The sequence below is a fragment of the Heterocephalus glaber genome, unplaced genomic scaffold (assembly GCF_053883595.1).
Source record: "Heterocephalus glaber isolate CG9 unplaced genomic scaffold, H.glaber_assembly_v1.0 deba00001460, whole genome shotgun sequence".
In the NCBI taxonomy this organism is placed as follows: domain Eukaryota; kingdom Metazoa; phylum Chordata; class Mammalia; order Rodentia; family Bathyergidae; genus Heterocephalus; species Heterocephalus glaber.
The window spans coordinates 5,925,668-5,950,010 of record NW_028258307.1 but is presented as its reverse complement, the minus strand read 5'-3'; the positions used below and the strand labels follow the sequence as shown (position 1 = coordinate 5,950,010).

Below are 24,343 nucleotides of genomic sequence, written 5' to 3'. Positions count from 1 at the left end.
TTCCAGAACTATATTGAACAAGAGTTGTGATAGTGGACATCCTTGTCTTGTTCCTGATTTTAGTGTGAAGGATTTCAGTCTTTGACCATTTAGTATGATATTGGCTGTTGGTTTTTCATAGATGGCTTCTATCAGTTTGAGGTAGAGACCATCTATTCCAATTTTTTGTAGGGTTTTTATCATAAATGCATGATGGATTTTGTCAAATGCTTTTTCTGAGTCTATGGAGATAATCATATGGTTTTTGTCCTTGGCTCTATTGATATAGTGTATTACATTAATTGATTTTCATATATTGAACCATCCCTGCATCCCTGGGATGAATCCCACTTGATCAGGGTGTATGATCTTCTTGATGATCTTCTGCATTCTGTTTGCCAGTATCTTATGAAGGATTTTTGCATCTATGTTCATTAGTGAGATTGGCCTATAGTTCTCTTTTTCGGTTGGGTCTTTCACTGCTTTTGGGATCAAGGTGATGCTTGCTTCCAGGAATGAATTTGGGAGTATTGCTTCCCTTTCAATTTCATTGAAGAGTTTAAACAGTAGCAGCAGCAGTTCCTCTCTAAATGTCTTGTAGAATTCAGCAGTGAAGCCATCAGGGCCCGGGCTTTTCTTAGGTGATAAGTTTTTAATTACGTTTTCAATTTCATTGGTTGATATTGGGTTGTTCAGAATTTTTAGGTCTTCTTCATTCAACTTTGGTAATTCATATGTATCTAGGAATCTGTCCATTTCTTCTGCATTGTCCATCTTATTGGCACATAGGTTCTGGAAGTAGGTATTGATGATCATCTGGATTTCTGCTGGGTCTGTTGTAGTTTCACCCTTTTCATTCCTAATTTCATGGATTTGGGCCTTTTCTTTCCTTTTTCTGACAAGATTGGCTAAAGGTTTGTCAGTTTTGTTGATTCTTACAAGGAACCAACTCTTGGTTTCATTGATTTTTTGGTATCATTCTCTTAGTCTCCATTGCATTGATTTCTCCTCTGATCTTTATAATTTCCTCCCTTGTATGAGCTTTGGGGTTGTCTTGCTCTTCTTTTTCTAGAAGCTTGAGGTTCAGTATCAGGTTGTTTAATTGGGCTCGTTGTGTTTTCCTAATATGCATATTCACTGCTATGAATTTCCTTTGTAAGACTCCTTTCATTGTGTCCCATAGATTCTGATATGTTGTATTGTCATTGTCATTTAATTGAAGGAACTGTCTGATTTCTTCTTTAATTTCCTCTGTGACCCATTGGTTATTCAGAAGTGTGTTGTTCAAATTTCCACCTGTTTATGAAATTTTTTGAGTTTCTTTTGCTATGGATCTCCAATTTCATTGCGCTATGGTCTGATAATATACAGGGGATAACTTCAATTCCTTCGCACTTACTTAAACATGTTCTATGTGTGAGTATGTGGCCTATTTTGGAGAATGACCCATGTGCAGCTGAGAAGAATGTGTATTCTGATTTTGTGGGGTGGAAGACTCTGTAAACGTCTGTAAGTTCATTTGTTCACGAGTACGACTGAGTTCTAGTATTTCAGTACTTATTTTTAGTCTAGTTGATCTATCTATTTGTGACAGTGGGGTGTTGAGGTCCCCCACTACAATTGTATTAGTGCATATATGGCTTTTCATGTCCATTAGTATTTGTTTTATATAGTTGGGTGCACTAGTGTTTGGTGCATAGATATTTAGGATTGTCATCTCTTCCTCTTGGATTGTTCCCTTTACAAGGATGTAGTGTCCTTCTTCATCTCTCTTAATCAGTGTTGGTTTGAAATCTACTTGATCTGCCAAGAGGATAGCTACTCCTGCTTTTTTTCGGGTTTCTGTCACATGCAATATTGTTTTCCACCCTTTAACTTTCAGTCTATGAGTTTCCATTTGAATTAAGTGTGTTTCTTGTATGCAGCATATTGTTGGATTTTGCTTCTTGACCCATTCTGCCAGTCTATTTCTTTTGATTGGTGAATTGAGACCATTAATGTTGATGGTTATAACTGAAACGTATTGACGTGTCATTGCCATGACTTTTTCTTTTTGTTGGGTTCTCCCCCTTTACATTTAATTTCTTGTCATGCCAGATGGGTTCATTCTGCTTTGCTTCCTGGGGTTGTGATCCTCAATGTCTGTTCCTAGGATATTGTGTAAAATTCTTTGGAGTGCTGGTTTGGTATTCACCAAGTTCCTAAGGTGCTCTTTGTCATGAAAGTATCTTATTTCTCCATCCATTTTGAAAGATAGTTTTGCAGGGTACATCAATCTGGGTTGGAGGCTGTTTTCTTTGAGGGCTTGGAATATGTCACTCAAAGCTCTTCTTGCCTTGATGGTTTGTGTTGAGAAGTCTGCTGTGATTCTGATGGGCTTTCCTTTGTATGTGATTTGTTTCTTTTCTCTGACTGCTTGGAGAACTTTGTTCTTCTGTTGTGTTTCTGGAATCTTAACAATTATATGCCTATGTGTAGATTGTTTTTGATCAAGGCTACTTGGAGTCCTATATGCCTCACTTATCTGTATGTCAAGCTCTTTTCCCCTGCTTGGGAAGTTTTCTGCCATTATTTCTGTGAAGAGATTTTTTGATGTCATCTGCACTCTCTCCTGTTTCTTCATTGAGCCCAATCAGTCTTATGTTATTCTTTTTTGAATCATCTAGCAGCTGCTGGATTGATTTCTCATGTTCCCTTATAATTTTGAAGCAATTTTTCTTTTCCTGGTCACTAATTGCAATCTTATCTTCTATATCTGAAATTCTGTCCTCACACTGGCTCATTCTGCTGTGTAGATGTTCAGTGGAGTTTTTCATGTCCTGGAAATCTATTTGCATCTGTTTTATGGATTCCATTTGTTTCTTATGTTGGGATTCCATCATGTTCCTCAGCTCCTCTCTAGATCTATTAATCATGTCTTGCACTAAGGGCACAATTTCTCCTGTTATCTGAGAAATTATTTCTGATTTCATTTTTCCAGATCCCCTTTTGTTGCCAGTTCAGTGGGTCCAGGTGGTTGAGTATCAGAGTGTTCCATCTCATTTCCCTTTGGGGTTTCTGTAGGTGATCTGGAAGTCTGGTTTTGAGACTTATTTATGTGTTTTCTCATTTCAACTGGGGCAGGGGGCTGTTAGTGCCTGCACGGATTACCTCCTCTGAGCTGCGTGAGGTGGGACAGGGGCCAGGATCAGCGGTAGGGATGGTGACCCAAAAGCCCTTTCCTGTGGGCTGGGAGCAGCCGGAGGGATGGTGACCGGGAAACCCATTCCTCTGGACCAGGAGCAGTGGGATGGTGGCTCAGAAGCCCCTCCCTCTGGGCCAGGAGCAGCGGGACAGAAGGTCGCCCAAAAGCCCTTTCCTCTGGGCTGGGAGCAGCAGGAGGGATGGTGACCGGGAAGCCCCTTCCTCTGGACCAGGAGCAGTGGGACAATGGCTCAGAAGCCCCTACCTCTGGGCTGGGAACAGTGGCACTCAGTACCTTGGTCTGGTGGTCTGGTGTCCTCTGCGCCTTGGTGATGTGGAATCAGGTGGCTGCCTGTCTGCAGTGGGGTGATTCGGTGTCTTCCGCATGACTCAGGACCTCAGTAGGGCGTGCACAGACCTGCCTGTCTGCAGCGGGCTGATTCGGCATGTTCTGAGGGACTGGGGACCTCGGTAGGGCATTCACATTATATTTTTATATACAAGTATATGCTCGGTGTGTATTTATTAAGGTCAGGAACCAGGCTAAACACTTTTCATGTAATATCTTGTTTAATTTCATCATTGTAACCACTCTATGAGACAGAAACTACAAAATCCCTAACAGCTAAGGAAACCAAGATTAAGAGACTTACATAAATGATCCAATGTTACAGAATGAGTAAATATCACAGAACAGACTCAACCATTCATCTCTGACACATCCCCTGACTTTACACCATACTGCTTTCTGTAAAGGACAACTAGAGATCTTTGAGTTTATTGAAAACATTTTGCCTATGTTAGAAAATCTTTAGCAATGGGAACTACTGCCAACCAAGGAAACTGATTCCATTTTTAATAACTCTGAATTCATTAACTCATTCATTCAAAAGTATTGGTGAAACAGGCATAGTTTCAAGCCCTGGGACACAGCAGTGAACAAACTAACTCCCTGCCATTTGGAGTTTATTTTCCTGTTGGAGGAAGGAGAGAAAAGCCAAAAGAAAAAAGAAGGATTCTAGGGAGAATATTGCTTTGAAAAAGAATTAAGTAGGAGGTTAGGTGCAGTGCCACATACCTAAAGTCCCAGCTATGCAGAAAGCTGAAACAGGAGAATCACTTGAGCCCAGGAGTTGAGGCCAGCCAGGAAACATAGTGAAACCTGTCTGAAAGGATGGAAGAGGCACAGGAAGGAAGGAAGGGAGAGAGAGATAGTGAGGAAGGAGAAGGAAGTGATGAAGGGAAAGTAGAGTAAAGAGATTATGATCATTACATGTCATGCATATCCTCCCATATACTTTAAATCATCTCTAGATAAATTATAATGCCTAATATGTACAATGTCAATACTGTGAAAATAGTAGTAATACACAGTACAGATTCCATCTTACTCCAGAAAGAATGGCTATCAGCAAGAAATTAAATATTGGGCCAGGGATTTCGCTCAGTGGTTCCGCCACCTGCCTTGCAAGCACAAGGTCCCCAGTTTAATCCCTGGTACCAAAAAAAAGAAATTAAATATCAACAATGCTGGTGACGTTTTGGGACAAAAGGAAACTCTACATCGTTGGTGGAAATATAAACTAATAAAACCTCTATGAAAATCACTATGGAGATTCCTCAAACAACTAAACGTATGGGGCCATGGATTTAGCTCAGTGGTGCCACTGCCTGCCTCGCAAAGGCAAGGATCGGAGTTCGATTCCTGGTACCACCAAAAAAAAAAAAAAAAAAAAAAAAAAAGAAAGAAAAGAAAGGAAGATGAAGTAAAAAAGATTAAGGTGCAATATGTATATGTACCAATTTCTCATGATGAATGTTTTCATTATATATTGAAAATATGCACAAATAAAAGTGAAAAAAGAAAATAGCTATTATAATATATTTTAGGAAATAATAACAAGAAAAAGTCTACATATTCACACAAATATAATTTTAAAATAGTTTTGATCCACTATTAGTTGAACCCATGGATGCAAAAACCACAGGTACAGAGGACTGACTGTGTGAGATATTTAGCTGATATTTATAAAATGTACTCAGATATCCATGAGAGAATCCATTCCAGAAAGAAAGAACAAGTACTAAGGCTCTAGGCAAAAACGTGTTTGGTTGATAGGAACAGAATCAACAGAAGGTGTTGGATGTCAGAGTCAGGTGAGGTCTCATCAAGGAGGGCCTTGAAGGCCATAGTAAGTACAAGTCTTCAGAGGGTCTTCAGCAAAGATAAATTTTGAATGCCTCACTCTGACTACTTATTGAACATATATCATGAGACCAGAGGAGTTGAGAATGAAAGAGCCAGCTACCAGGCTATTGCAATAATCTCAGTAAGAGATTTTGGTGCATAGGACCAAAATGGTAGCATTGAAAATGGTGAGAAGGGCTGTCCCTTTGATATATTTTGAAAGTAAAGTCTGTAGGCCTTTCTATTGGAAAATTGGAGAGAGTAAGAGAAAAGAGAAATCAAAAGTCACTCCTGATGGTGTGGGCATTTGGTAGGATGAGCTTCCACCTATTGATATAGAAACTACCAGGGAAAATTAGAAGTGGGCAGGATTAGCAAAGAAGAAGGGAAATGAGGCTTTGCCACTGGAAGCTGATGGCCATGAGACACTAAGGTGGAAACGGCATCTCAAGGGAAACAAATTGCCTGACACTCTATACCTCTTATTTTACCGTAAAATGTGTGGCATGTGTGTCTCCACACCTCTTAGTGCTGTGAAAAAGAGTGCAGTGCTTTGAAAACCAATGCATATCAAACCCAAACTCAATGATGGTGATAATTTTTATTATCACTGAAATTAAAATATCAACTGAAGAATGAAAGGAATGAACAGATGGGGAAGCGGTCCCCATATGGATAGTAGGATGGGGAAGGAGGAGAAAACAAGCTTGAGCAGAGGTGTGAAATGAATTTGTTGGCTCTGGCAGTGGAATGTGGCACTGGAGATGATGCTGTTGCTCACATCATCCATATGATTGTTTACCTCTTTTAAATTTTCTTATTATGAGGCTCCACCATCAGCTGTTCCTGGCCAGAAAGATCTGCCTTTATTCCCCAGGAACGAAAATCAATAATGTCTCTAAGAAGAAAATCGATATTTTATTTCATAGTTTTCTAACAGATGAGGTCCACAATACTTGGAGTGTTCCTGATTCATACACTTATTTCCAACTTATTTTCAACAAGTGAACTCTGATTGAACTACTTCATGTATTCGCTACCAAGTAGTCAGTAATAAAGCCTGAAATCCCAGGAAGAAAGGAAAAGCCAAAGAGAAGAGTCTATCTTTTTTTTTTTTTTAGAAGAGTCTATCTTAAATGGTACAGACCTGTCCATTGTTGTACCAATGTTGTTGTAACATAATGACTATTTTTCTCTAATATACAGTGTCTATCATGATCCCAGCATGAAAAAAGGAGCAAGAAGAAGAATCCTTTCCCAGGAGGCAGTGCTGTACAATGCAGGAAGAATACATTAGATCTGAGAATCTAGCTCCAACTCTGCTGTAATCAGTGACAACACATTTGGCAAGGCATTTTCCCTTCTGAATCTCAGTTTCCTTGTGCATAAAATAACAATTTTTTAAAGTACCTTCTATAATTTTGAAATTCTCTAATTCTTTGACACTTTATATTCAAAGGAGATCTTTTTTTTATTAAACCTTTATTTATTAAGGCTTTGAGCACTGAAGGAGAGAACCACAAAACACTAGCAAGCCAAGCATGGGGGTGCATGCCTATAATCCAGCTGCTTGGGAGGCTAATGCAGGAGGATCACAAGTCCACGTCCAGCCTGGGAAACTTAGTGAGACCCTGTCTCAAAATAAGAAAAGAAAATACAGGGCTGAGGATGTAGCTCAGTAGGGGAGTGCTTACCTAGCATGCACAAAGCCTGTGGGATCAGTTTTCTGCACCACACACACACACACACACACAGAAACACACACTAGCAAGATTTGTTTCCAAGTACTAAACTCTCCCCACCTTCACATTTTGACTATAGACCCAAACGCACCATGGACAAAAGCTACCCTGTGACCTGTGACATTGTTTCCACCATCTGCTACATCTTCAATCTTCTAGGGTTCGTGAAATAAAAATCTCTTCCATTGGTGCTATAATTTAGATAAGTGTCTCCCAAAGGGCCAAGCCCATGATGCTTCCAGAATCTTTAAGAGGCGGGGCTTAGAGGGAGGAAGTTTGGTCATTTGCGGACTTGCCCTTAGAGCAGACATTGGGACACTGACCCCTCCTGGCCCTTTTCACCTCCTGGCCCATATGAGATGAACAGCTTTGGTCCACCACTCACTCCCCACCATAGCAGGCTGCTTGCAACAGCCCTGGAAGCAACAGGGCCACCTGACCACAGAAGGGAACCTTTGAAACCATGGGTAAAAGTAAACTCTTCCTCTTTTAAGTTGATTACCTCAGATATTTTGCTACAGAAATTGAAAAGCAATTAATACAATCAGTCTCTCAGACGGAAAACTCTGGAGTTATTCTTGTCTCCAAATTCCACCATCCACCTTTACACCACATGCAAACATCTATTTCAACACCAACACACCATCCCTACCAAAAACACCTACTCACCAATCACTGTCGCTTCTCATTGGTGCCACATCAGTAACCCCCTGACTAGCTCTCCAGTGTCCACAGCTGTCCCTACAGCTCTTCTTTCACACATCAGCCAGAATGATCCTTTTAAACACAAGTCCCATCATATCACTGGGTGACTGGAAGCCATCCAGTGGCTTACCAGGGCTTCCAGCCTCCCATGCTGTAAAGTCCAAAGCCCCATCTCATCTATCCACAACCTCTCAGACCTCAGATCCCACCACTCTCCTCTTGGTCTACTTTCTTCTGACCATGCCAGCTTCTGTGTTCTCATCTCAATACACTGAACGTGCTCCTACCTCAAGACCCCTGGACTAGACATTACCCATTGTATGCGTGATTTCCCTCACCCTCATTCTAGGTTCCTGCCCAAATGCCACCTTAACAAAGAAACCTTCCTAGACCAATCAACACAAAATACCACACAACCACCATTCATTCACTTTCCATCACACCCATATCATATGACATAACATATGCTTGTTACAAAATCACCTGCCTCTATGCAAACAAGGAATTTATATTGTAAATGCTGTGCCTCTAAGGCCCAGTATACTACTTGGCCCATAATAAGTACTTATGAAGTCATTGTTGGATGAGTGAATGAATGAAAGAAATTCACAGTACAAATTTCCTGAAATTCTTATTAGCAGATATAACCTGCTATGGGTGCAAACCTGGCATTCATCTCAGGAGTCAGGTTCATGTCAATGCTGACAAAAACTGACCAATGAGTGGTGGGCTCTGAGGCCCTGAGTCTTCTTGGGTATCTTGCCTTCTTCAGTTGCCTGAGCCTGGCAGGGTTAAGCTGATGCCTCTGCAGGCCCCTGCCCAGGCTAAGACTCCTCCTGGTATTACAGACAACTAAGTTAGGTAGAAATATTGTAGGCAGTCAGACAGGGCTAGGCCCTTGAGAGTGTCAATACAAAACACGAAAACACATCACAACTGTGGCTAGAGACACTTCTGTTGGAGGCCAGGCCTCAAGATAAAGATAGAATGACCATGCCTACATCATAAGCAAGGGATAAGACAAGTAGTAATACCTGGCCCAAGAAAGTCTAGATAGACATCAGTCACCTCAGCGGGTAACCAAGACCTTGGGATCCATCCCTTCCTAAAAATGTTCTTTGTTCTTTCCATGTGTACTTGCCACGTGATCTGCTTCCCCATTGGATCAATATTACCTAAGTGGCTATACTTGTAATTTGATTGGTTGATCACAGCTTTAACCCACGTTGTACCCACCTCATGATTCTGCTGTATAAAATTTCTTCTGTCAAGTGGAATCCGCAGCCACCCATTCAGGTCCCCTCTTGTCTCTCAGGAGCTAAAACCTCTCCCTGTCAATAAATATTTCCTACTCTTAACCTCTGCTGTACCTAAGAACTCATTCTTCGATTTTGGAGACCACGAACTTGGTGTATTTAACATCTAGGAGGTTGGAAGTCATATTATTGCCCCTGTATCATTTGGAGGTCCTATATCACTGGGACCGATTAGGGTTCAGAGAAACTTCTACTGCACATTTCCTAAACACCACCCTCACCCTAGGGAAAGGACACAGAGAGTATTTTACAGTTGATGATTACTTGTAAAAATTAGTCAGCCACTAAGTGAGATGGGCACCTTTGGGGGCAACTCCTGTATTAATGCATCTTCAGAGGTGTCCTTTTTGACCCCAGGTGGGGTGGCTGGGCAGAGGGGGTGGTGCGTGTGCAGAAACCCTAGGGACATTGAAGTGTGGCTCACTGCAAAGAAAAAAATAAGTGACATTTAATTTTGATTTTTTTTCAAAGCCTTTGCTCTCGGTTGGCTCGGGTCAGGGAGATGCCTTTAAATTGTTTAAAGAGACTAGAATGGAGATGTACACCTCCTAGGTAATCTTGAAGGAAATGCAGGTCTGGCCCTTCCACTTCCCACCCCCTCAGGCCTGAGCAGATGGGGGCGCCTCGCTAAGGCTTCCTGAGACCGCCGGGGCCCTCGTGCCTCCCTGGAGAGCGCGGTGCCTGGTGGGGAGAAGAGCTTTGTCCGCTGAGCTGCTGCCCTCCTCTCCTGAGCAGTTGTGGAGCCCCAGTGCCCCAGGCTTGGGACTCCTGCAACAAGTTGTCTGTGTCGCCTGGCTCTTCCTGGAGCAGGGGCCGGAGGATGTGGTGCTTGAATAATACACACGGGTGCACATACACTGGCGACTCACTTTGCCTGCAGAGGGGCAGGGTTCAGGGGCTGGGCCTTTCAGGGAGCTCCCCTCTGCAGTAGAGGCTGAAATCCGCCTCCACTCCCTGCCCTCAGGACCTTGCCCCTGAGCTCGGCTGCAGACTAAAACACTTGAAAAATCACACTTGCTGTCTTCCACTTCCACAGCTCAGGAGGAATGGAAGGGGGCGGGGGCTGCCAAGTGCACAGAGAGGAAACAGGGAACATGCCAAAGTTCCTGCCTTCCCCAGGTACTGCTCCCGAGTCGCTAGAGGGGCCCTTGGGGTCATGATGCACACCCTGCGGTCACTTCGGTGGACACAGCCGGGGAAAACCACGCTCCTGCGAAGCTCAGCATTTGCGGAGCCTCGGGTGCACCCTGGAACCTGCGCGCTGTGAGGCCAACTGACCCACACGGGGTCTCCTGGGCCCGCTGGAGGGGTGCATTGTTCGCTGTCCTCAGAACCGGCCTCTGAGCTCACGTGCCTGATACCAATTTCCCTGCTTTAAATTGTGAGAATGACTTGTGGCTTACAAATGTGAGTTTCTCTGGGGCACATGGATCTTTCGTGTGAATTCAGGAGGGGGAAGAGGAGAGAGAGGAAGCCAGGGTGTGTGTGTGTGTGTGTGTGTGTGTGTGTGTGTGTGTGTGTCATGCACTAAAAAAGTGGACAGTGAATAAACTATTAGAAACAAGGTAGTCAAAATAATCTGATCATTAATTACTTTCTCTCAACTCTGTGTACAGAGTTTTCAATGTGAGTTTCTGTCTTTACCAGTGTGGTAAATAGAGGAAAGCATTAGTTTTGCTGCATCAGAGCATCATGCTGGTTGTTGTGTTAGTCCAAGTATCAGGGACTAGCCTATGCGACACATGAAATAGAAAGAAGCGGGGTAGTTAGAGATTGAAAAAAATCACATTTAGCCAAGAGCAAAAGGATCACTGGCCATCAATTCACAAAGGAAAATCTTTAATGTCCACAAGAAACCTGAGCCTCATCCACAATTTCTCAGGATTTTTAAGACGACATTTTGTATCAAGGCAACTTTTATTCCACATAAATTTTTCATTTAGTAGAAGTGTTATAGTTTAGATCAAGAATGTCCTCCAAGTGCCTCAGGTGCTCAGAGGCTGGGCTTTTGGAAGGTGATCGGACCATGGGGGGCTGCTTGCTCTTAGGAGTTGGGGCCTGGTTAGAGGTGGGCCACTGGCTTAGCCTGGAAGTGTTAGTCCCCTGGCTGGCTCCTCCTTCCTCTTCTCTCTGCCTCTTGAACACCATGAGGTGAGCCGCTTTTCTCCCCACGCCTCTCTGTGGGGGCACTTCCTGCCTCGGAACTGGCTGAGCATGGACTATAAACTGTGACCCAAATCCACCCTCTCCTCCTTTAGCTTATAGGTGTTGGTGATTTTGTCCAAGTGGTGAAGAAAGTGACTAAAACAAAAAGGTTCTCATTTAAATTCATGTTCAAACCCAAGATATTAAAAAGTAAATAAGATGTTAACCGAGATGGGTTGAACCCAACAAAACAATACATAGTGTTATTATTTTGTCATAATTTAAGTCATATATTAGCTGCTAGCATATTTATCCCAAGTAACTATAATGATACATATTTCATTTTAAATGAATCACTGCAGGAAATCTAAGACCTTGATATATAGCTGTAGTTGTAGAAAATAAATATGGGGATATGCATCAGGAACTATTAGTCTGTACGTAACACCCTGTGAACACAATCCTATTGAGAGGAAGGACTAAAGAACTACATTAATAAAAGGCCAAACATGAACGTATCCATTAGATGAAAATATTAATTGCCAAGCTGTCTGTGATTTTCACAAACATGTTCTTAAAATGAAACCCATGATCTGAGAAGGAGCATACTGATGAAAACAGAGTGGAAGAATATTTGAAATTAGAATTGATTCAAAAACTCTAGAATGGATACTTTCCATTCATCAAAGAAATAATCACAGGTTTGGCTGTCTTGTGGCAGCCTCTGGTGAGCATCCCCTTTTAGTGTTTAGGCCACTCTGCAGATGGATCCCTGCCGCCCTGAGTCAGGCAGGCTGACCCCATGGCCAGGAGAACACAGTGGTCAGGCATGGTGCATCCCTTGCAAGGCTGGGTCCTAGGAGACCAGGCATCCTCTGCTTTGGTTTCTTGGCATCCTGGCTCTGGGGGAGGCCGGCTGCCATGCTATAAGAGACTCAAGAAGCTGGATAAAAAGGCCCACATGGAAAGGAAATCACCACTCACCTGGTTGAAGCACCTTGAAATAGATCCTGCAGCCCTGCTCAGGTAACAGCAACAACTTGAGACCTAGCATCTGGGAAGTGAGTGATCCTTGAAGATAAATTTCCACTTCATCTCTGTTTCTGAGACCCGGTTCCTGCCTTCCAAAAGCATGTCATTAAGAAGAAGGATTAAGATACAGACATAAATATTCAAAGGGACAAAAGAAACACTTGAGCATCCTAGGCAACTATAACAGAGCATTGTGATCGCCTTTGACTTACAAGTAATACAAGGACTGTGTGAGAGTTCTGATCACTGTGTGGAAACTCCCCCAGTATTGTTATAAAGCACACCTGTGAGAAGGACAGCCAGTGGGGTGGGCTTTCAGAGATGGATATTAGAACTGAACTGTGAGGTCCGAATCCCAGCCTGCCACGTGGCCTAGCTATGTGAGTCTCCTAATCTTAACTCCTCGCCTGTAAAAGCAGGATTGTGACCCCACTAGACTCATAGTATTGCAGTATAGAAGGAGTGGAGGAGTTAATTCAGATACTGCACTTAGAATGGTTCCTGAGACACAAGGTCACTCTGACAGCACTGGAGTCTCCATGTACGGGAAAAAGTGACCAAGTTTATCACTTATTCATTTGATGCCAGGAATGGAACTTTATACCGAGTTCAGCAACTTCCTGTAGGTGATAGATTTTAGTGAGGAGATAAGTCATAACACATAGGAAGCACACAGTTTCCCATTTCTCCACTTAGCCTGAGCTTCTAAGCAGTGAGGGCCTTGCAGGAAACTTTGCATCACAAATATAGTCAGGATGAGACAGCCACTGCTAAACCTTTATGTGAACAAGCAGATTGCAGCCAGGCTGGGGATAAAAACGGTCAGTGCTTCTTCACAGAGCAACAATGCTCCCCAGGATGGACACTTAGTTCCCTGCTCTTTCCAAAACAAGGTGTGACACATTATTGAATAATCTTGGCTTTCTGGTCATCTTGGAGAAATTTTAATCCATGAAGAAGTTATTCACTCAACAGATATGTAGTGTACTTCTACTAAGGGAGTAACTGTGGTACGTTCTAGGTATAAAATACCAAGCCACAGAGATCAGAGCCCCCATGCTTCTGACATTCACATGGTGGTAGGGTGACAGATCTGTGTCAGGTGATCGATCACAAAGTTGATGTCCATGCCAAAGACAAAAGGTCTACAAAGTCTTATACGCATTTTTAGAAATCTGACCTACCAGAAAAGGTCAGAGGAGAATTGCCCTAGGGAATGACACTCGAAAGTCTGTGTCTAGACGGTGAATAGGGCCTCGCCAAGTGAGGCTGATGGAAGGAGAAAAAAGTGTTCCAGAAAGAGGAACCAGCAAAATAAATACATAAACCCTGTGGCCTGTGGGAGAACAGAGGATCACAGTGGCTGAAGCAGCAAGCAGGACATTATTGGAGGGCTTACATCAGGGTGTTTCCCTAACTGAATTGTGCACTGATTGAAGAGTAAGAGTAGATACTGCGAGAATTGTTAGGAGAGTGGCAGTGTCCATGGAGAGACTGTGGCAGTAAAATCAATAGGAGTTGTGTTCGTTACTTTTCTCTAGTTGTTGAGACAAAATACCTGACATCCAAAGTTAAAAGGAAAAGGGTTTATTTAGCTCAGTTTATAGATGTTTCAGTCCATAATCGGCTGGCTCCAAGGCAGGGTGGCACATGGCACAGGGGTGTTGCAGAGGAGAAACAGTTCATGGCACTTACCTAGTAGCAAAAGCAACAAGGGAACCCTATGGGCGTCTTTCTGCCTCTTTTATCTTATTCAGACTACAGGGATTAGGTCAGTACCAAACTAATCCATGTACTGGTTTTTAGTAAGCACATGCCTTAATCCCAACATCACACACTCTAGATTCAGCTACCTCTGAAAAAGCCCCCTATGACTGCATGAGGCTTTGGGGAGATATCCAGATCCAAACCATAACAAGAGCAGTGATCAATGAGGCTCGAGGGTCTGAGGAAAAGGGGGAGGTGATGGCATATGGAGGCGTATGGTTTACAGAATAGGATAACCGGGGAGTGGGGTCGCTGGGAACAGAATAGTGAAGGATTCGACTTTTGGGGGGAGCAAAGAGAAAGTGGATACTGGCCACAGTACCATATTTGGGGAAATTTTTAAAAAGACTTCAAAGTCATTTAAGTCTTTTCAGTATTTTATTATGGCACACAGGATAGAGTATGGAACAATGTTCTTACTTCAACCAAGTCTTTCTCACATCAACCAGCTGTTTCCGTTCGATGAGGCACTTTTGCCATGTAGCGTACACTAAGCCATGAACATCCTCCCATACTTAATGAGGATAAATGTGAAAAGCTTGGCTTCTGAGGAGATACCTAATCTTTCCGGAAATGCAAAGGGATCATATAACTTGAAACGGAGACCACTTTGGTTTCAGGTGAAATCCATAACTTTCAAAGGTCATCTTAAAAACAGTTACTGAACAAAGTTAGCTGACAATGCAGTTAATAACAGAAGCAGAGCAGCAGAGAGACAATAATTTCATCTATATTCCACAGCAAATGCAAAGGTGAGAGCTTTCATAACTTCACAGTGGACACAGACAGACCGGGTGTGATTTTTATGCAACATCCAACCAGTTATTGAAATCCCAGTATTTCCCAATTAAGACATGCAGAGCGATGCCAATGTAACACACAAATATATTATCTTCCCACTACGTGACTACTACTAATTTCATTACTGGTGTCTGCAATTTTTTAAACATTAAAAAAATGTGTGGCATTAAATGCTATTTATTTTAGGTAACAGAATTATGCTTACAGCACGAGCTCAGGATTGCAGGCAACATGGTTACAGTGGCAAATAACCTTTGATATCCTTTCTCCTCTCTAAATTATACATTGATAAAAACATTCCTTTTCGTTATATCATGTGCTCAGGTTTCAACTTCTGCCCATATTTAGAATGCATTAAAAATGTAGCCACAGTGATGAACATGTGGAATTCATATTCTACCCATATTGCATAATCACATCCTAGTTGTCCATAAAGGATGTATTTGTCATATAATTTCAAAACTGTCTCCTACAAAGTCATCCTTCAACATAATACAGTACATTTTATAGAATATATTATTATTTATGGACTCTCTCATTTCATTTATTATGAGTACAATTTTGAGGGACAAGATATTATAGTCATGACCTAACTGTATCCCTCAGAATTTCCAATTAAAGAAGGTATTGTAGCTGTTAAAATTTTAGCTTTTCGAAAAACTGAAGGTCAATAGTCCACTTGTATATTGTTTATATTGATACCATGTTTAAAGGTATTTTAATTAAGTGAAAAACCACAGCAAGAAATGTCATTCGGTGTAACTTTATTTACTATTTATTGCACATAACTCGAGGTCTTTAACTTCCATCCACCAAAGGTTCAAAGGAATATTTTTCCATCAAGTTTAACATTAACATTAGTAAATTCATTTATTCACTTTTTTTATTGTAAACATCTGAAGGATTCACATTGTCATCGATCCTGAACTCATAAGCATGGACCATGCACTGGCTGGCAGCAAGCCAGAAAGCCACTCTGCAAGCAAACGAATACTCTGCATAAGGAGAAAATTCATAGCACAACATTGAATGTCCAACCTAGGTCATCTCAGAAGTATACCTATATTAACTTCTTCATTCATGTAGGGTCTGGAACTCAACTGGTTGACTGGCGATGAAGTTGACCAAATCTGGGGAGAAATTTTCCTGGAACAGTTAGGAAAAGGGGACTCAATCTTTCTTCTTAGCTGCTCGTTCCTCGACAGCACCTTCTTCTTTCTTCTCCTCTTCTTCAGCTTCTTCACCTTCTCCTCCTCCTTCTTCTTCCTCCTTCGCCTCTTCAGATTCTTCCTTGGCAGCTAAAACATGGAGAGAAAATTTACAAGACCCAAATCCAGGTTAAGTCCAGTCAAAAGATCGCTGCCAAGATTTTGTGAATTACTAAGCATCATTGTCAGAATGCTCACCAAAAACCTCTCTGTTCCATTGTCCCAGAAGACATGTAACACACAATGCTTGCCATGAACAACTTGCCAGGGAACACAGTTAAATAAAATGAGATTACTTCCTCTCCAAGACCTAATCTCAGTTCTACGATGTGTTTGGCATTTGCTTTTGCTCTTTAGCACACCAACCTGCTGGGCCAAATGGATATACTAAAAATAAAATTCTGGAATTACTATGCATCACTCAAAATAAAATAAAACAAAAGAAAGAAATTTTTGACCAACTGCTTCACTTATAATAAAAAAGTGCTTAATAAAGGTACATGGAATAAAGACAATGGTATTTCTTAAGGTTCTGAAATCACATATGAGCAGGCCTTTGTGTAGCTCATCCACCTCCTGACAAGTCTCCCCACCCACTTGGTCCTGGCAGGGGTCTGCTCTCCTCATACCTTCTTCCTCTTCAGCTCCCTCCTCTTCTTCCCCCTCTTCCTTCTCCTTTTCCTCCTCTTCAGCTTCCCCTTCAGAGGGGGGCTCATCCTTGGCTTCCTCGGCTTTGGCAGCCTGGATGGTCTCCTCCACCTCGATCTGCTCCTCCTGGACGTGGCTGGTGTAGTAGGAAGGGAAGGAGCGAGCAGACATTAGGTAGGAGCTGGTCTGCAAACCGCTGTAGGCAGATCGGCCGAAGACCTGGGAGCTCTGGGAATAGCCGCTGGTGATGCTGCCCATGCTGGTGAAACTGAGCCGGGTCTCCTCGCCTTCCAAGAGTTTCCTGGGGGCCAGATGAAGGGTGGTTAAAAAAAAAAAACAACAACACAGGAAGTGTGCTCAGGGACATTCTCTAAGCCCACCACTCACCACTGGCCCCCCAATGGCACCGATGGAAGAAAATGCCAACAGGAGCAGAGCTGGGCAGTGTCAAGACTCAGTGACTGGGATTTTGTGACTGAGACCTAACAAAACAAGCCCTAAGTAGTCCTATTAAATTTAAAACAGAATGGGAAGCTAAGAATAGGACTCGTTATTACTTCTTATATATTTGCTTAGATACTTTCTTGGAAGAAGCAAAAAAAACTAACAGTTCATAATTTTCAAAAAACTAGTCTTGAAGGTTCTGATTCATCTTTGAATGGAATCTGACTTTCCTCCTAAGGCTTAATGGCTGCTACCCTCACCCCTCTGGTTTCACCTGTAAGCTGCAATCTCAATATCCAAAGCCATCTTCACATTGAGGAGGTCTTGGTATTCTTTCAGGTATCGAGCCATCTCGCTCTTTGTGGTTCTCAGTTCATTTTCTAATTTGTTGATTGTGTCCTGTTGGAAGATTAAAGAAAAAGCCCAGCATAAGTTCCTACTGCTTTCATTATACTTTATATGTTGCAAAAGCCTATTGTCAATTAAAACCAAAGGGCACACATTCCATCTCACAAATCGCCTCTTAAATTGCCTGTTCTCTAAAAAATCTTTCTTCCCTAAAATATCCAGCTTCACGAAGCATGAAGGAAAAAATATTTTAGATGATAGAAGAAAATTCTTTTTAAGAAATTTTTTAGTTAATATAGGCTCATGACCACCATAAAATGTCTACAAAGAAATAAAAATCCAAATTGATAGAAAAACTGTTTCTCACTAACTCTTTTCTAGCCAGGTCACATTGGAGAAAATTAATTCACTTCTTTATAGAAGAAAAGACCTCGATTTTTTCAAATGAGCTTCTTTAAAATAATTCCTGTGCAACTATATTGCTACTCTCCCGAAGATGGAGAACCTTAAAAATGAGACGTTTGACTCGTGACTATCACCTGCCACTCTTCTAAAAGATTCGGACTGTATTCTTGGGTACTTGCTAAGGGGAGGAAGTGGTTAGAAAAACTAGCCCTAAAGCCTGCAGGTTCAGAGGCCAGGAGCACTGCTGCCATCTTTACCAACCGGAGGGTCCGATAGGTGCTGAACTTGGGTCTCGGTGGACTCAGGTCTGCAGAGAGCGGAAGTCACTGCAGACCTAGGGCAACGCCCAGCGTCCACTCCTGCGCACCGACCACCCCCCCCCCCAACCCTGCAGCCGGGCTGGGTCGCTCTGTTGCAGAACTCGGGCCCTGCACCAGGCTCAGCCCCAGAATGCTGTCAGCCCCGCCCCCAAGTGCCCTTCCCACCCACCCAGTCCCCAAGGAGCCGGATCCCCGCCCTGCAGCTCACCCGTGGGGTCCACTGCACTTGCCCGGCGCACCCTCAACCCACGCCTTTGCCGCCCGCCCTGCCGCCACCGGACCTGGCCCGCGCGGTACCTGCATGGCACTGATGTCGGCGTTCTGCTTGTCCTCCAGCTCCTGCAGCTGCTTCTCCAGCGCCTCGTTCATGCCCCGGCACGCTTCGATCTCCAAGGTCTTGGCTTTGAGCAGGCGGCGGCTCTCCGACACCTCGTCCTTGGCGGCGCGCACGGCGTCGGTGTTCTTGGCGGCGCTCTCGGTCAGCACGGTGAAGCGGCTCTTGAACCACTCTTCGGCGTTCTGCATGTTCTTGGCGGCCAGCTTCTCGTACTGCGCGCGGATGTCCTTGAGCGCGGCAGAGAGGTCGGGCTTGGAGGCCACGTCCATCTCCACGGAGATCTGCGCATACTGAATCTGCGCCTGCAACTCGGCGATCTCCTCTTCGTGCACTTTCTTCAGAAAGGCGATTTCGTCCATCAGGCTGTCGATGCGCTTTTCCAGCTCGGCGCGGGCGAGCGCAGCCTCGTCTGCGCCTTTGCGCGCTTCCATCAGCCGGCCCTCGGCGTCCTCGCGGCTCAGCACCTCCTCTTCGTATCGCGCCTGCAGGCTGCGCAGAGTCTCCTCCAGCCCTTCGCGCTCGCCCTGGAGCGCCTGCTTCTCGTTGGTGGCGTCTTCCGCCGCCAGGCGCAGGTCTCGGATCTCCTGCTCGTACAGCGCCCGGAAGCGCGACGGCTCGGAGTGTTTCTGGCGCAGCACTAGCAGCTCGGCTTCCAGGACCTTGTTCTGCTGCTCCAGCTCGTGCACGCGCTCGATGAAGCTAGCGAAGCGGTCGTTGAGGTCCTGGAGCTGCGCCTTCTCCTGCGTGCGGATCGACTTGAGGTCGTTGCTGATGGCAGCCACCTGGCTCAGGTCCAGATTCTCCAGGCTGGGCATCAAGGAGCCGGAGCTGGACGAGTAGCTGCGGCGCACGGAGAGCGAGGAGGAGACGGGAGCGGAGTAGCTGGAGTACGCGGAGCGCGCCGTGCTGTAGCCGCTTCGCACGCTGGAAACGTGCACCCGGGGCGGCTCCACGTAGCGCCGTTTGTAGGAGGTCGAATAGTACGGCTCGTAGCTGAAGGAACTCATGGTGGCGGCCGGTGCCCCTCTGGCCCGCGGCGGAGATGGGGGCCTAGAGAGAAAGAAGGACGGGGGAGAGAGGGACAGGGACAAGTGGATGGCTGTGTGCGGCGGGGTGCCGTCCTGCCACCCGTATTTATACTCGGGCGGACCTGACGCAGCCTGCGGTGCATAGCGGCGCGCGCGCCGGCCGGGTGGGGGTGGGGGCGCAGCGCGCTGCAGCCTGGGGCGGATTCTGCGCAAAAGGGAAGGAGGGGGCGAGCGGGCGGCGGCGGCGGCGGCTCGGGCCTCCCAGCTCTTCGCGGAGACCTCGGTTTTCTCGGAGACCCCCCCACACCCCCTACTCATTTCCTTTCCCTTCGCACCCACCCAGCCCCACCTGCTTATTATACTTGGACCCTGTGTCACCGGGCTGGTTCCCACTCTGCACGGACACCTCAGCTTTTCCTACCCGGTACCTGGAATACACCTGACCCCGGCTCAACTCTTCCCCACCCCACCCCACCCCATTTGTTTCTGGTGGCGGTGCAGTGTCCCTGGGGAGGTTGAGATAGGAGTAAGAGGCAAAGGACGCACATATGCTGTGCGCAGTTATGGAGAAGTTTTACATTTCTTTCTGGCTGTTTCTGGTACTTTCGTTAATTCTTCCTTTCTCCTGGCTGTTTTGCTTTTGCTTTTCAACGCTGGAAGATAAGCCCCAACACGCGCACACACCCCTAGTGCTGCAGGTGGTCACTTTAGCATTTCTAAACCTTTGGGAGCAGATAATCAGCCTGCTAGCTTTCCTAGATTTTCTCCTTTCTTTATGGGAGACGAAGCTCAGGGCTTTCAGCGCGTCCCGGTGCCTGGGGCAGGGGAGGGGGAGGAGGAGGAGGAGGAGGGTGGGGAATGAGTTTGGAACCGGGCGGCAGCGGGGACCTTCAGGCTGCCTCTGTCTCCCGAAGCTGAATCCCTGCTGGACACCACCTCCACCACATTAAACGCCTCCACCTCTCTTTTTACGCGTGCTTGGTACCCAACCTGATGATTTCCACAAGCCATGCAGGTGGTTGCCTTTCCGAGAGAATCCGCTGCGGCTGCCGCGAGCCCCGGGTGTGGCCTCCGCAGAGGAGAACTCGGCACCGAGCTCCACGCTGGGGCGGACAGAAAAGAGCTGCGTGATTCCGCCCCGGTTCACTACGATAAGTAGGTAACACGCAGTAGGGTCCGTGGGTTCCTTAGGACGCGCCCCGATGCCCGGAAGAGTGGGCCGTAGCGCGCGGGGGTGCGGCCCGCGAGCCCTGGGCGCTTCCACTCGCGTTGTGTCGGCAGTGCCTCGGGCTTGAGGAGGGGTTCCGCAGGTTTACAGGAGGTGCGCAGGATTTTTCTAAACAAGCATTTAGTTTTTATTTATGCAACATGGCGTTTGACACGAACTTTTATTTTTTAAGGTGCACTGCGGAGAAACATACGTTCCAGCAGAGAGGTCCGCGTCGCTTTGCCCGTGACCCGCAGAGGATACCGCAGGAGCCCAGATGGAGAAGAGGGCGGGTGAGGTTTATGGCCCTAAGGTCCTTTCCGACCTTAAAAGGACCCTGTGATTCTGATACCCCACCCTCCTCAAGGCAGAGGGAGGGATTGCATGGGAGAACTTCCTGGGATTTCTAAACAATCACTGTAGTAATTCCAGTAACTCGAACTCAGAAACGTTGGTGGGAGGTTTTAATCCATCAGGCTTGTGCCTTCTCGGAGCTCTGCCTTCGCTCGCACACTCAGGCTGCCCAGACCCTTGGCCCTGGCAGACCCAGCTGGGTCCTCCTTCCCTAGCATGACTTTGTAGCCTGCATCCCTTGTCATTCACCAGCGACCCAGTAGTAGCAGAGGCTTCTGTTCCAGAGATGAGGGGGGAAGGAGACCCGGGTAAGTCATATGTTTGCTACCCATATGTAGGTGACAAGTGGAAGAATGGATTTATTTTTAACCTGCACCATATAAATCATTCTTTCACACCCAGTGTGCATGTGTCTGCACACGCCACACCCTTGAGGACTCATGAGTCCCTTTCCTTTGCACCAGGTCCTTTCCCCCAGGAGTTTCAGATTATCTCATGGGGCTGAAGTCCGTCCAGGTTTTTAGGTTTATTTAGGTATTTTGCCAGCTCCTCGATGCAGATTCTGACTGCAGAGTGGAGAGGCTGGGCTTCGGGGCCAGTGAGATGCTGCGGAGCAGAAGGTCCTGGGTCACCAGCTTTGCATGACAGAGGATAATGGAGGTGCACTGGGTGGTAAAGGGTGAGTGGAGGGCACAGAGGCCCCTTCTCTACTGCCCCTGGCCCAGGGTGTGGGGCAGAACCACCCCAGTGGGACTTAGGAATGTAGATCTCCACTAGCCACCGGATTCTGCAGTGCAGCCTTGCTCTGGGGCTGGGGGAGCTGGATTTTGGTTGCCCCACCTTGGGCCTTGCTCTGCTGCGTGCTTGCCTCCTTTGCAGTGTCCTGTCCAGCCATCTTCCTTTTTAAACCCTCTTCCCAGAATTCTGCTCTGAAAGCCCACATGCCATTTGCTCCGTGTGTCAGAAAAGCAGTGGGAAAGTGAGCAACTTCAGAAAATCCATTCAGCAAGAAAAGCCTGACTTTTCCTTGCCCTCACCGGAAATATTTCTGTATCAGTGTCATGTGTAGCACTGCCATTGTCTCTCAGCAGAGGCTTTTGAGTGTCATTATGTACTTGTGCATTTATTCCCCTTTAAGCATATTCTCCATGGACGTGAAAATGATTGAGGGTTACCAACAAAACACACTCTCAGGATAAAAACTATTCAAAAACTAAACACAGAAATCTATTGGTGACACTCATTAATAGTATTCCTACCAATCTGGTTATCTCATAATACCTCTGTGATCCTCTCACAGACTATTTCAGGGCATTTGTTGAAGAGCAAAATAGATACACATTACCATAAAGCTCAGAACTTTTAACCCTTTTAGAACCACCGAGAATATTTTACTTCCACTCCAGGTGGCTCAGACTGGGTGACTGATGGCTTTTCTACTCATCCTTCTGAAACCCATGGCACAGGGCGTTGTGTATTGGCATTTGCTTTAAAAGGTGCAGCTTTAAGCTGAAGTTCCGACAGGATAGAGCCCATGAGAGGCTTCAGTGTGGGCGTCAGGAGAGGCAAGTTCTGTCCCCCAACAGTGATGTGTGGGGACAGAGCTGGATCAGAACAGCAGAGGGGTCTCCATGCACCTCACCATCAGGAAGGTTCATCAGTATCATGGAAGCTGGCGTCAGCATGCCCCCGAAAGGGGAAATGAAGGAAATACCACACTCAGGCACTTGCTGTCTATTGCTTAGTAACAAAATCCCCGTGAGATGGCTATTCAGAGCCAGCAGCAGAGGCCAAACAGGTTAAATAATTTGCCAAGTCACTCAGCTACCTCAAGCCTGAGCTGTACTTGCTTTCAGATAGAGCGGTGCTCTGCTCATAGGCATTATCTGTCTCCTTGTTTCTATGGAATTTGAGAACTACATGCCACAGTCTGCAGAATCTAGCATACATATAATATAATAAACCTCTTCTGTTTGGGAGACACCAATATGAACTGGTCTATAGCATGAGGAAACTGGTAGTGAGTGTTCCATTGGGAGAGCTAATGGCAGCAATAACTGTATGATTGATAGAACTACCTGAATGTAAAATAAATTGTTGCCACCAGTACAGTAGGACACATTAACTGTCGATGTAACTTTTATATGGTGTGACTTTTTAGACGCTTTGCAAAGCACCTTTTCAGGAATTAATAAACTAAAATCCAACGTAGGTGATGTAAATCCTAAAATAAACCACACTGTAATTTCTGCTGTTTTCTAATTGAGATATTTTCATTTTCCACATCTATAAATGAGTTTTCTTTGGAAAAAGAGTGACCTTAAAAATTTTTACAATGAACAAAAGAAGAAATGCTGGCACTGAACATCTCGTTATTGAGTTTGTCATGCTTCCTACAATTTTTTCAAATATGGATAAAATCTACAGCAATGTATGAATGTCTTTCCTCTTTTTTTCTTGAAACAGGTTTATTTCTGTATATAATATGCTTACCACAGGACTCATACACGAATCTTTTCCATGTCTTGGGAAATATATTTGAAAGAAAACTTTCCCCATTTTAAAATAAAATGTGCCTACATTTACAACCCCACACTTTGAAAGTGATGCAGAATAAAGTGTGCTCTGCAGCTATATGAAATTTAGAGTGCAGCAGAAGTGAGAATGTCACTTGAGTAGGTTAAAGATGAAAAAAGCACGTTTATATTCAGAACATGTGCGCTATTAGAAATGACAGGAACTTACTGCTGTCCATGCAGAAATGATGGTGATAAGTTCAGATCCCTAAATGCTTGCTCCACAGAATGAGCCAAGGTAATGTATTTTCCCCCTAGGGGCCTGCCCCACGGTGGCCTGGCCTTAATCACAGTCACCGTGAGAAGTAAGAAGGTCCTCTGGGGATGGCCATTCCAGCCAGGTCACAGCCGTATCAGCCAGAGCCAACAGTACCAACTCTGTCCATTGTTCTTTCCTGACTGTAAGGAAATACATGCTGCTTCTGCAGTTTGGGTACTAAGTGACCTCACAGTATCCCCTGCAGCACCTGGATTCCTTTGCTGACCTTTACAGTGGTTTAATAAATCAATCAGAGGAACATGAGGTTTCCTGTTTGCAGATAGAGGATAAGCACTTCTGTCTGCCGGAGACAACGCCCAAGGTTGGCTCTTTCACAGTCACACTGGAGCC

The 24,343-nt window shown here is 45.0% G+C and overlaps 2 protein-coding genes across 2 annotated transcripts; one reads left to right on the top strand and one right to left on the bottom strand.

Moving 5' to 3' along the window:
* Window positions 1–14,416: 14,416 nt before the first annotated feature.
* Nefl (neurofilament light chain) lies at window positions 14,417–19,675 on the bottom strand. The gene is made up of 4 exons (XM_021261290.2): window positions 18,529–19,675; window positions 17,433–17,557; window positions 16,696–17,015; window positions 14,417–16,156 (listed from the first exon to the last, which is right to left on the bottom strand). Exons 1-4 carry the CDS (start codon window positions 19,573–19,575, stop codon window positions 16,029–16,031), a joined length of 1,620 nt encoding a protein of 539 aa, XP_021116949.1. The 5' UTR covers window positions 19,576–19,675; the 3' UTR covers window positions 14,417–16,028.
* Window positions 19,574–23,407, top strand: LOC147826885 (uncharacterized). Its single transcript, XM_087216733.1, has 5 exons — window positions 19,574–19,681; window positions 19,742–20,020; window positions 20,604–20,751; window positions 20,997–21,096; window positions 21,410–23,407. The coding sequence occupies exons 1-5, from the start codon at window positions 19,574–19,576 to the stop codon at window positions 21,660–21,662; spliced, it is 888 nt and encodes a 295-aa protein (XP_087072859.1). The 3' UTR covers window positions 21,663–23,407.
* Window positions 23,408–24,343: the final 936 nt, after the last annotated feature.

Excerpts from the sequence above, each read along its gene's own strand:
- Nefl (XM_021261290.2), bottom strand. The coding sequence starts at position 19,575 with ATGAGTTCCTTCAGCTACGAGCCGTACTATTCGACCTCCTACAAACGG. Across the intron at positions 17,558-18,528 it reads CCGACATCAGTGCCATGCAG|GACACAATCAACAAATTAGA; the intron begins GTACCGCGCGGG and ends ATCTTCCAACAG. Across the intron at positions 16,157-16,695 it reads GGGAGCTGAAGAGGAAGAAG|CTGCCAAGGAAGAATCTGAA; the intron begins GTATGAGGAGAG and ends TCCATGTTTTAG.
- LOC147826885 (XM_087216733.1), top strand. The coding sequence starts at position 19,574 with ATGGTGGCGGCCGGTGCCCCTCTGGCCCGCGGCGGAGATGGGGGCCTA. Across the intron at positions 20,752-20,996 it reads GCCCCGGTTCACTACGATAA|GTGCACTGCGGAGAAACATA; the intron begins GTAGGTAACACG and ends TTATTTTTTAAG. Across the intron at positions 21,097-21,409 it reads CCAGATGGAGAAGAGGGCGG|CGACCCAGTAGTAGCAGAGG; the intron begins GTGAGGTTTATG and ends GTCATTCACCAG.